The sequence below is a fragment of the Chelon labrosus genome (genome assembly GCF_963514085.1).
Source record: "Chelon labrosus genome assembly, chromosome: 7".
In the NCBI taxonomy this organism is placed as follows: Eukaryota; Metazoa; Chordata; class Actinopteri; order Mugiliformes; family Mugilidae; genus Chelon; species Chelon labrosus.
In genome coordinates, this window is record NC_140343.1 from 1,064,074 (window position 1) to 1,076,347 (window position 12,274).

Below are 12,274 nucleotides of genomic sequence, written 5' to 3' on the forward strand. Positions count from 1 at the left end.
TTGTTTTAACTCTTTTAGAAACATCTGTGTCACTTTGGAGCAGCAGGAATCTTCAGTATAGATCATCCTTGACCTCTGAACTCTGCTGCCTAAACCTCCTCAGACAGATTTGCATCCAAGGATCTCTGATGTGTGTTTAACATGAATAAAGCTGGAAGCTCTGTGTTTACCTCCAGGGATGTGTTGGGGGGATTTGAGGGACGAATGTTGGAGGAAATGCAGATTAATCTGAGCTGAAAACGTCTCAGGAGATTCTGCAGGTTTTTAAGAGACTTAAATGAATAAAGAATAAACTGAGGTTGTGAACGTGAATATTTTGTCCACAGCAGAAAGAAGGTTTGAAAGAGGAGTAAAATAAGTCATGAGTGTCAATCATAGTCTGTATAAAGATGGAAAAAAGTGAAGCCAAATCAAGTAGAGCTCCCCCTGGTGTCTGGCTGCAGAATAGGTCATAAGCTCCGCCCCCTCCATGTTAGTGGGCGGGACTTGGGTCAAACTAAAACACTAACATACACGTCAAATAGTTTTTTTCAAGGATGGTTTCAGTCATTTTAGGTAGTTAATATAATATTGATGAATGTTCAAGTGGCAGTTTGTTGTTTCATTTTAGTTTTTTGATGCTACAGAAACACTGCTCTCTGACCAACACACAGCTCTGGTAGCTAAGCTAACTAATGCTAACATTAAAGAAAGGAAAAAGGAAACAAGGAAATGCAGTAGGACGTTATTTTATGTCTCCTTTTTATTTTGAGTTGTTGTCACATTGAGGCTCTTAGCCCCCCCCCCCCGGCCACCGACTGGGCTGAAAGCTGCAGAGAGAACAGAGCGTCTCAGTCTGGAGAGTCTGAGCTGAAACGAGTCCAAAAAAACTCGAGAGGTCCGATCCAGTCTCATTCCTTTCCTTTTCACACCTCGCCTCGTCTGGAGACCTTCCCGTTTCCGTGGCGACGGGCCGAGGGGATCAATCAGCTAAAAGACAAAAGCCACCAGAACATTTTTTTTCCTAATCAATCTGTTCACCAGCTCTTTCCTCCAGGAGCTGGTCCCACCGGTAGCGCCCTCCTTTCCTCAGGATAAACATTTAATCTCGGTAATAAATCTTCAGGAGGAGTTCTGATTCTCAGAGGTTTCTCTCTGAGCCACAAGTGAGACAGAAAGACGGTGGAAGACAAACAGTCTGTCAGCTCTGATTCAGGTCTGGGCTGCAGCTCAGCGGTCACCACGGTTACCAATGGGGTGTCCCTAAAGACTTCCAGTAAACACTGGAACCCGACAGAAATGAAAGGAAAAGCTGGAAAAGCTGGACAATCCCAGGAAATCATAACCACGTTCCAACATGACCTGGTAGCGGAGTGACCAAAAATAAATATCTGTCATAATAAAAAGCCAAAGAAAGCACATTGTACGGAACATATTTACATCAGGACACACGAGTACCAGACTAATCACTTTACATGAGCTTAACTTCAAGGTCAAAGGTTAAATGAGGAGAACATTTCTCCCTCCAGCTCATTGTCATTGTCTCTGCACGTAACCGGATAGTCATTAGGCATGTTCGACTTCATGCAGATCTGTGCAGATCTGACTTGACGTGATGCATGCTGGGTTGTTCATGCTCATAGACCTCGAATATGATTGGTTAAAATGAACTTGTTCAACCCAGCATACATCACGTCAAGTCAGATCTGCACAGATCTGCATGAAGTCGAACACGCCTAATGAAGTCATAAAGCTCCGCCCCCAAACAAGCTGATTGGTCTGTCAGATCTGTGTAGGAGCAGAATCAGTTCCCAACGGAGAAACTCCAGATCAACTCTTCTACACTATGATTGTTGTTGATGGAAGGCTCCTGATTATTGACTGATGTCTTTCAGCCTGAGCTGTTAACACAATGTTTGTAGCCGCATCCTGGACGGTGGTAGCCGAGAACTGGACTGTTGTGGTAGCGTTGTGATATATACTGGTCACTTGTTTGTATTTGCTTAAATGATGCTTCCATATGTTAATATTTGGTAGACACATGCTAGGACATGGTAGCCAGATGTTCAAAGGTGGTAGCCACATGCTAGGACATGGTAGCCAGATGTTCAAAGGTGGTAGCCACATGTTTAGTCAGGAAGGCCACATGCTAGGACATGGTAGCCAGATGTTCAAAGGTGGTAGCCACATGCTAGGACATGGTAGCCAGATGTTTAGAGGTGGTAGCCACATGTTTGGTCAGGAAGGCCACATGCTAAGGACATTGTGATGTTGGTGGCTGCTTGTTTGCAGGTGGTAGTCACAGGTACTTGGTAGCCACCACACTGAAAGCAATTCTTGGGAAGTTAAATGTTAAGAGGTAGTAGTCACATTTTGGGAAGTGCTAGTCACACGTTAAGATGTCGTATCCACACATTTGGAGCTGGTTGCCACACACCACATTATTTTGACATGAAAGTCGGATGTTGGAACACGGTAGCCACGAGTCACTAGGTGATGGCCACATGCTAGGACGAGCCACATGTTCAGAGACAGCAGCGTCATGTTGAGGATGTGGGAGTCGATGTTTGGATCTTTATCTTTAATATAAAAGCTGCAGGTAAGGGGACACGGTAGCCACATGTTCAACCCTCGTTGTCACGTGTTAGAAAAACTTAGTTGCACGTTTGTCGGCGCACGTTGAACATGTTTCGAAGCAGAAGCCACATTTTTGCTTTAGCAGCCACATTTAGGGGGATTGTAGCCGAATGTTGGTCCAATTTTAAAACGTGGTAGCAACGGGACATGTCCAGAGGTGGTAGCCACATCTTGTAACTTGGTAGCCACAGGAATGAACCTGTTAGTCCGGTGTTAAGCTCAGGCTGAAGGTGGAGCGGACTGGGGCAGCTGATAAAAGCCTTTTTTCCTGGACCTCCTCAGGTAGTCCAGGACCAGAGCGGAAGCTGCTAGCCCGGTGGCAACACTGACGACTGGGATGATGATGTCTTTGAGACTGGGAGGAGTTCTGGTGCTTCTCTCTGCACAGAAAGAAGAAAATAAACTGAATCTGTTCTAAAAGAAAAACCTCAAACAGGATGGTAAAGCGGTCTGAACCGGTCTGACTGACCTCTGACGCTGATGCTGAACACTTCGACCTGGTAGCCGAGGTCGTTGGTCACGTTCACCTGGTACAGCCCAGAGTCTCTGGCTGTGACGTTGACCAATAGGAACGTCCCGTTGGGGGAAGACATCACGGTCCCATTGAACGGTTTCTTCAGGATCACCACTGACTGGGGGAAGCTGACGGCCTTGCAGCAGATGGTGACATTCTGTCCCTCCTGGACCTCCGAAGACGGCAGGACGAGGACTGTGGTGATCCTCGGAGGAGCTGCACAACCAGAAACCAGACCACAGTTAGTTCAGTTCTGTCTTTGTTCAGATAGAAATGGTTATCTGACAAATAGAAACAATCAAAATCCACGGAGGACGCACGCAGCTTAAAAAGCTTAATGTGGTTGTTAACAAACATCAAGCTCAGAAAATATATTAACAGCAAAATGTCAGTGAGTTTAAGTTTAATGTTCCTCTGTTACAGTGAATATTCTAGTGTTACAGTCTATTCTGTTGCTGTATTTTATAGTGTATTTACTGGTGTTAGACTGAAAATCATCAAATCTGAGAAGTCAACACCAGAGAACGTGTTAAAACTAAATATCTGTAATGATTAATGAGAACAGTCAGAAGGTGAATAATCCGTTGGTTTTCTTTCAGCCTGTTCTGATGAAATGATTCACGCTCCACGTTGCTGTTCTGTCTGTCAGACCGTCATGTTCCCTGCCAGGCTGACATTAAATAAATCCCAGGACGTTGGCGGTGTTGTGTTTGTGGAGGCATATCTGGTGACTAATTCAGACTCTTGCAGGGAGTTCAGATGGAAACCGATCAGCAGACCCTCCTGAAGTGATGGAGACCCGCTAGCTGTGGTGGAGCAGACGGAAACCGAACAGGAACCTCAAGAAAAAACTAAGTGTTTAAAGAGCTGCTGAGTGAAGCTGTTGACCTTTTATCAGACCTTCATCCAACACGTCATCACCTGATACGGCACGGCTCTGACATGTGACTGGATGACACACTGGTTTACTTCTTCTAATGTGTCTCCTCACGTCCTCTGGCTCTTAAAATATGAGGTCGACCACTAATAACCTGCTTTCACTTGTGTTTTTAATGAACTTCCTTCTTTTAAAAATACCAGCGTAGAGGCCTCTGTCAGCGCGGGACGACCCGTTGACCTGCTGTTGGGAAATAATTGTCTCTGGTGAATGGAGGCCATTACTCAGCAGTGAAGTCAGAGTTTATTTGTGTCTCAGTGAGAGGTCGACTCCTCTGATAACAGCCGTCAGAACGGAGGATTACCAACACGGAACAAAAAGCAGAGAACCTCAGACAGTAGGATTCAAACACATTCTTATCATTAGATGTTTTTCTGATTAAACTTTCTGATTAAACCCTCTGACCTCTGACAGTGATGGACCTGGAGACCAGCTGGGATCCGTGCAGGTTGGAGGCTTCACACTCGTAGAGGGCGGAGTCTTCCAGGACGGCAGAGGGAAGGCTGAAGGTGAGCGAGGAGGAGGGGGTGGAGCCAGTCCTCTGAAGCTCCACCCCTTTTCTTTTAAGCACCAGTGTGGGGGGCGGAGCTCCGTCTGAACTACAGGTGAACGTCACCTGCCGTCCCTCCACCACCTGCTCTTCACCTGGACTCACGGTCAGGGAGGTTCTCCTCGGTTTATCTGAAACACAGAACAACAGAACGAGTCTTGAATCTGAACTTGACTCTGATTGGCTGCTGAGGCTCTGGAGGCGCTTACAGTGAACCTGCAGGGAGACGCTGGAGTTCCTGGACCTCCACACGCCTCCGTCCTTCGTCAGCAGCTCCGCCCGGCAGGTCAAGACCGGCTCATCCTCCTGGACCCGGTGCTGAAGGACGTGGGAGATGTTCCGTAAAGAACCGGAGAAACTGAACGTCTCCGACTCCAGCGTCTTTTTCCCCGACAGCCAGTGAATCCTCAGCTGATTGGCCGAGAAGACGTTGATGACATCACAGCGAAGGGCCACCTCCTGGCCGAGCTGGACGGGACCAGGATCCTTCAGAACCGGATCAGACGGGAACGCTGGAGGTGGAGGAAGGAAATGATTGTAGTGAGAATCAGACGTAGTGGACTTCAGAGCTGCTCCTCTTCCTTTATTGCCTCCGTTTCCCTTCAGGGATCAACAACGATGATTTCATTTTTATTTCGTTTTTAAACCGAGTCAGGACGTCTGAAACCTCCTCCAGTGAAACAGAATCAAATCAGACGCCGCTGTTGAATAAAGATGGAAACCTGAAGCCGGTGAAACTAGATCTGATGAGAACGATCCAGATTTGAAAGGACGGGGGTCAGGACTGTGTTCCTGCTTTCTCTCTCTGAGATGAATGAACATGAATAGATGGATCAGACTCCTCTCTGAGTCCGTGGGGGAGAGTTTCACAGTGAGTTAAAGTGGTTGTGAGCGTGGGTGAGGAGTGGGGGAGGTCATGTGACTTCCTGACAGTCAGAGCGTTGGAGTTTGTCCTCCTCAGTTCAGATTAAAGGAGGTGCTTCCTGTAATCTAATCGTTCTTCTTATTGTGGTAAAACTGGAGGAGGACCAGCCTGTAGGGAGGACGCTTGGCAGCGTAGAGACGAGGACAGACTGATCTTTTAAAACGCTGTAAAACTAAATCCACGACATGAAGCTCTGCGACCTTTGACCTCTGGCAGCGAATGTGTCCAAACAAAACTTCCCGTGAAACTAAAACCTGATGATTCATGTCGGACTGTGTCTTCTCTGACCTCTCGGTCGTCTTCGCTCACAACAAGTTTCCTCTTGCTGATAAAGGTCCGTGTGTCCTGTGCTCTATTTGCTCTGACTACTAGTAGACCAGACGTAGACGTAAGATGAGAAAAACTACGAGGAAATGTCAATGAGACGGGACTAGAGTGTTATTTTAATATCTGACCTGGTTACGTGATTGGATAAGGGCTCAGTTAGCGTTAGCTAGCAGAACTAGCTAGCTGCTACTAGCCCTGTGGCTACAGATGAGGAGGGAGGAGCATCACTCTGATATTTATTCAGCCTCCATCACAGTCACTAAGAGAACGATGAAGTTAAAGAAGTCTCATCATGAAGTTATTGACCTCTGACCTTTTACTGACACATATTTAAATAGTGGACAGTAGAGTGGACAATAGAGCTACGTGCTACAAGTGCAGTGAAGACTGAGACCAAATTATAAATGTCTGTCAAAGTGTCTCAGGTGGGACTCACAGTAGACGTGGACCTGGACGTCTCTGGTCCTGCTGACGCCGTCGCATTCGGCCTTGCAGCGGTATCCTCCCTGATCCCGGAGGTCCAGGTCCTGGAGGTGGAGCTGAGACATCCCGTCCTGCTGCTGCGTCTTCTGGTGGACGGCTTCGTCCCCGTCCTCTGTCCTCCTCCTCCAGGTGAGGCTGGGATAGTGGACACACCCGGACGCCTTGCAGGTCAGGATGAGGGCGGAGTGGCGCTCTGCTGAGAGCTGAGGACTGGCCTCCACCTGCAGAGGGTGAGCTGGAGGGACGGGAGGAGACGGTTTGAATGTGGACAGACATGAAGACGTCTCCTCACGTCAACGTTGCTCTTTGTAACTCAAACTAGACGCTCCTCGGTCCGTCTCCACCAACATAAACACCAGCGAGCAGGAACCAGGACGATAAATAATCCATCGTCTCATTAGACTGTCTCATGTCTTCATTCAGGGTCAATGCTTCCAAGCGTTTGGTTCTTTTATTAAAAGACGAGTGAAATTTAAACTTATTTTAAGACGTCTTTGTCTTATTTCGGTGAGTTTAATGAATCAATCATAAAGATGCCAGTTTATTTCCTCTACTCTGAGGACGTCTCCATCTTCATCTAACAGTAAAAATGAAACTGAACCGAGTGGAAAGAATAGAAACAAAAGTAAAAGTTGTGAGTACCTTGGACAGTGATGGACCTGGAGACCTGCTCGGATCCAAACTGGTTGGAGGCTTCACACAGGTAGAGGGCGGAGTTTTCAAGGCGGGCAGACGAAATGTTGAAGGTGAGCGAGGAAGAGGAGGAGGAGGAGGAGGAGTCTGTCCTCTGAAGCTCCACCCCATGTCTCTTTAGCACCAGTGTGGGAGGTGGTACTCCCTCTGAGCGGCAGGTAACATTCACCTGCTGACCCTCCACCACCTCCTCACCTGGACTCACTGACAGGTAGGTGTTGGTGGGCGGAGCTGTGGGAGGGGAGGAGCAGACAGGTAAATAAGGTGGAGACAGAAAAAAAATAGAGTGAAAGTAAAGTGAGGAGGAGGAGCTACGCCCACCGTGAACAGTGACGTCCACGCCAGCGGTACAGTCTCCCTCGGTGTTTCTGGCCTCACACTCGTACCGTCCGGCGTCAGACACTCTCACCGACGGGAAGGACAGCTCGCCGCCTCCTTGGTCCAGCGCCTGAGTCCTGCCGTCCGCCGTCCTGAAGCTCCAGGTGACGATTGGTTCTGGGTTTCCCTCCACCGAGCAGTTAAGGACGAGTGGGGACCCGGCCATCACCGTCACAGGGTCTGATATCGCCGTGACAACGGGAGCATCTGAAGAGGAGACGGGGGACAGGACTCAGGACTCAGATTCAGGCTACAGGACCCAGATTCAGACTACAGGACTCAGATTCAGACAAGACTCAGATTCAGACTACAAGACTCGGATTCAGTCTACAAGACTCAGACTCAGGCTACAGGACTCAGATTCTGGTTACAGGACTCAGATTCAGGTTACATCACTCAGATTCAGACTACAGGACTCAGATTCACACTACAGGACTCAGATTCAGACTACAAGACTCAGATTCAGACTACAGGACTCGGATTCAGGCTACAGGACTCAGATTCAGACTACAGGACTCGGATTCAGACTACAGGACTCAGATTCAGGCTACAGGACTCGGATTCAGGCTACAGGACTCGGATTCAGACTACAGGACTCAGATTCAGGGTACAGGACTCGGATTCAGACTACAGGACTCAGATTCAGACTACAGGACTCAGATTCAGAATACAGGACTCAGATTCAGACTACAGGACTCGGATTCAGGCTACAGAATCGGGTTCAGACTACAGGACTCGGATTCAGGCTACAGGACTCAGATTCAGACTACAGGACTCAGATTCAGACTACAGGACTCGGATTCAGGGTACAGGACTCAGATTCAGACTCACAGAGGACATTCAGGTTCATGGTGGTCTCTTTGGTCCGGTTTTCCATTGGCAGGTTCTCCAGCTCCAGGGAGGCCCTGCAGGTGATGTTCTGCCCCACATCCTGGTTCTGGGGCGTGAACCTGTACTCTGACTGGACTGATGTGGATCCAGATTCTACCATGGTGTCCTGCAGGGGCTGGTTTCCTCTGAACCAGGCGAGACTCACCCGCTCCGCAGGGTATACGTCCGACACCCGGCAGGTGAGGCTGGACTCACGGCCGACTCTCAGACTGTCGTGACCTGTGACCTCAGGGGCTGATGGGAAAGCTGCGACCAGACAGGGAACAAACAGGTGTCGGCCATTTTTGTAGTCAAGACTCTTCAGATCTTTGAGTCACAGAGAAATAAATAAAAGCGTGGACTCACAGTAAACTTCCACCTTGGTCTTGACTTGTATGTAGTCTTCTCCACAGGTGACCTTGCACAGCAGCGACCCCTCCACCTCCACGGTCACAGGGTCAAAGGTCAACACCACGTGAGTAGCGTTTTTGGAGGTGGAGGCCGCCAGGGGCTGGTCCCCCAGCACAGACCAGGACACATCCGGCGTGGTGGGACAGCCCTGGATGGAGGCCACGAGCTGGGGACGGTCCCCAAACCTGAACAGAGGCTTCCTGGGAGACACATCTACACGCAGTCCCTGAACGCACCACGACCACGTCAGCAGCACGACTGAGAAACAAGAAGAAGAAGAAGAAGAAGAAGAAGAAGAAGAAGAAGAAGATCATTACACTCGTTTATATTTTTCATTCAGTGACTCATTAACGTCTTTATCACTTCATCATGATTACTACACAGGAACCTTATTACCTTCCTTCCTCCCTACCATCCTTCCTTCCTTCGGTCTTTCCTTCTTTCTTTTCCTTTTTTCTTTCTTTTCTTCCTTCCTTCCTTCAGTCTTTCTGTCCTTCCTTCTTTCTTCTCTTTACTTCCGTTCTTTTCTTCCTTCCTTCCATCTTTCTATCATTGAATCTTTCCTTCAGTCTTCCCTTTTTTCTTTTCATTTTCTTTCTTTTCTTTCTTCAGTCTTTCATCCCTCCTTCCTCCTCTCCTTCTTTCCATCTTCCTAACCTTCCACCCTTCCTTCAGGCTTTCCTTCTTTCCTTTCCTTTCTTCCATCTTTCCTTCCTTCCTTCAGTCTTTCTATCCTTCCTCTTTTCTTTCCTTTTCTCCTCTCTTTCTTCTTTTCCTTCTTTCTTTCATTCCTTCCTTCAATCTTTCTATCCTTGAGCCCTCAGGGGTTAAAGATGTTTACGGGTCAGAGGTGATTTCAGGGACCACAAAACTTCAGAACCACCTCTGGCTTCATCTGTGTCCGTTCAGAGAAACAATCTGAACCGTCTGCACTAAAGCTGCAGCAACAAATAACATTACACATCATAATTAATTATTCACAGCTGAAATGAAAAGAATTATATAAATGTGTGATTTTATTTTAATTATTAGAGATTTTAGAACTTTTATGTTATAATTAAAATATTAATATAATTATATTATAATAAGTCTGAGAAACTGTTCTCCTCTCATTTCTTTAATCTGTTAATTTTTTATTTTGTATTATTATTTTTTAATTATTCTCAGGTGGAGCTGCAGTGACCCGTCAATTAATTTAAATTTTTTTTTTTTTTTTTAATCAGTTAATTGGTTTCATTTCATTTTCATTGGGTATTATATATATTTATTTATTTATTTATTTATTTATTATTTTAGTTCATTCACAGCAGCTCAACAAGAACACATAAATGTTACACCTAAAAAATTCTAATAATTAAATTATTTTCTGGATTCATCAGTTAATTATCTGACGTCTAAACTCAAACGTTCTATGACAGAAAACAAAAACAAAAAAATAATAAAAGTATTATTTTTAGATTGGTTCATTGACATGTCACTGCAGCTTGACACGAATAAAATATAATAAAAGAATAATAGAATAGATTAAAGAAGGAAAAGGAGAAGGAACGGTTTCTCAACCTCTGGGTCGTGACCCCACGATGAAGTGATATCTGAAAGACTTGTGATCAGACGGTGACGAATCAAATTCCTCTAGAAACTAAACGTGATTCAAGAGAAATAACATTAACATCTAAAGCTCTGTGATCGTTTAAATAAAATAAAAACACCATGAATCTATCTCAGCTCATTTAAAACTGAAGAGAGAAATGATCCTCTGGATTAATCAGATAATTATTTGATCCTTTAAATAAAAGCGGAGCATGAGTGTGTTCCTCCTCCAGCAGCTGAGGCTCCACTCTAACCTGAGATGATGTGAATGAAGCTCCTGCAGAAAAACATCAGCTCCATCGTCCCGTCCGCCTCAGACGCTGAATGAAGGGATGAATAAGAGGATGAATGAAGGAGTGAACGGTGGCTGTGTTTCCTTTGTGCTGCTCTGTCAGTGTGTGAAGGAGACAATCAGCTCCACTCATGTACCTCAGAGGATCCGTCCCTCCCCTCTGGTGAAACAAACGCCCCCTTCTCTTGTTTATCTGTCTGGGAGGACACGGGCCACGGCGCCCCCTGCAGGACGGGACGAGCCGCTCCACCTGGAACAAACGCCCACCTTTAAGATTTTTATTACTTTCTTTTCTCTGGGACTTTCCCTCTCTCCTTCCAGCGTCCATCCTTTCCAACTAAATTGGAAAATATTTAGTTTCTCTTTCATTTTTACATTTTTACTTTTACTTTTCTCTCCCGCCGTCTTCAGAGCGGCCTCCTGAATGAAACCAGTTGGATTTGATCAGATTTAAAAGATAAATGACTCCTTCATCCTCCTCAGAGCCAGGAGGTGAACTGAACGGGACGCTTTAGTTTTAGAGTGGAGCTCAGATGAGTCCAGGTGTTTGACCTCTGACCTCGGTTAGGACTGATTGATCCAAACAGTGAGAGACAGATTAGAGCCTGAGTGACTCTGGGCCTCTTATTGATCAGTGGGTCATGTGACCAGACTTTCACTGTGAGGTTTAGAAGACGACCCGGCTCAGATTCCTGGACTGGAGCTGACTCCGTCTCAGACTTGGGACATTTTTGACATTAAACGTTTCCTCTTCACTTCAAAAACAGGTCAACAGAACACTGGGAATTTATTTTTTTACTTGAATCTTTGAAGACAGAAATGTCCACGTCCAACAAACTGCTATAAAAACTGAACTGATTATTATTTCTGCATAAATCTCTTAAACCACTTCAGCACTTTACAAAACAACCAACCATTCATTTTGAGGAGTTTAACCCTTTAAATGACAGTTTGATGACTTTGCCTGCTCCTCAGTTGTTAAAGGAATAAAAGGAGCAGACAGTCCAGCTCCAGTCAGTGGATAAACTCACCATCTGTTGTTTGCACAAACACAAGAACAAAAACTAATGAAATAAACCTTTAATGTAAAGGCCTTATAAAGGAGAAATGGATGGTTTTAGTGCAGAACACTATAAATGACTAATTGAACTATTTTTCTCATGAATGAAACCTTAATATCACAGAATGAATCATCTTATTGTGTCATGGCTGAGAGATTAATACATGTAGTTATAATGAGACATTTATGTCCTCTAGTACGTTTTAAATCTGATGTTACACAAAATCTAATAATGCAATCAAGTCGATGTTTTAGATCATCCCAGTCTCCCAACATTAGTTTTATGGAAAATAACTAATTCTTTTGTTTTTTCATAAAGAACAGTGACTTAAAGTAATCAAACATCAAACTGACATTTAAAGGATTAAAATCCTCAAAATGATGGAGTCTGGTTGAAGTGGTTTAAATATTAATCAGTCAAGTTTTTATAGCAGTTTTTTGGACGTGGACATTTTTGTCCTTCATGTCTCAAGAGGGAAGTAAATTAAAGTGATACCTGAGGGTTCATTTGTCCTCGTGACCGTTAGACTCTGTGACGTCAGCTGGTCTGGGACCAGGTGGGATTGTGGACTTAGTTTTGACTTGGACCGTCTCAGTCAGTCCAGTGTTTTGACTCGTCTCAGTCTTG

At 45.6% G+C, this 12,274-nt stretch overlaps 1 protein-coding gene across 1 annotated transcript; it reads right to left on the reverse strand.

Annotated features, from left to right (window-relative positions):
* Positions 1–813: 813 nt before the first annotated feature.
* On the reverse strand, positions 814–10,594 carry vcam1b (vascular cell adhesion molecule 1b; the record flags this gene model as incomplete). The annotated part of the gene is made up of 10 exons (XM_084547785.1): positions 814–2,996; positions 3,086–3,346; positions 4,473–4,748; positions 4,827–5,129; positions 6,306–6,587; positions 6,995–7,276; positions 7,367–7,630; positions 8,255–8,560; positions 8,660–8,962; positions 10,549–10,594. 10 exons carry the CDS (start codon positions 10,592–10,594, stop codon positions 2,836–2,838), a joined length of 2,484 nt encoding a protein of 827 aa, XP_084403911.1. The 3' UTR covers positions 814–2,835.
* Between the last annotated feature and the right edge of the window lie 1,680 nt (positions 10,595–12,274).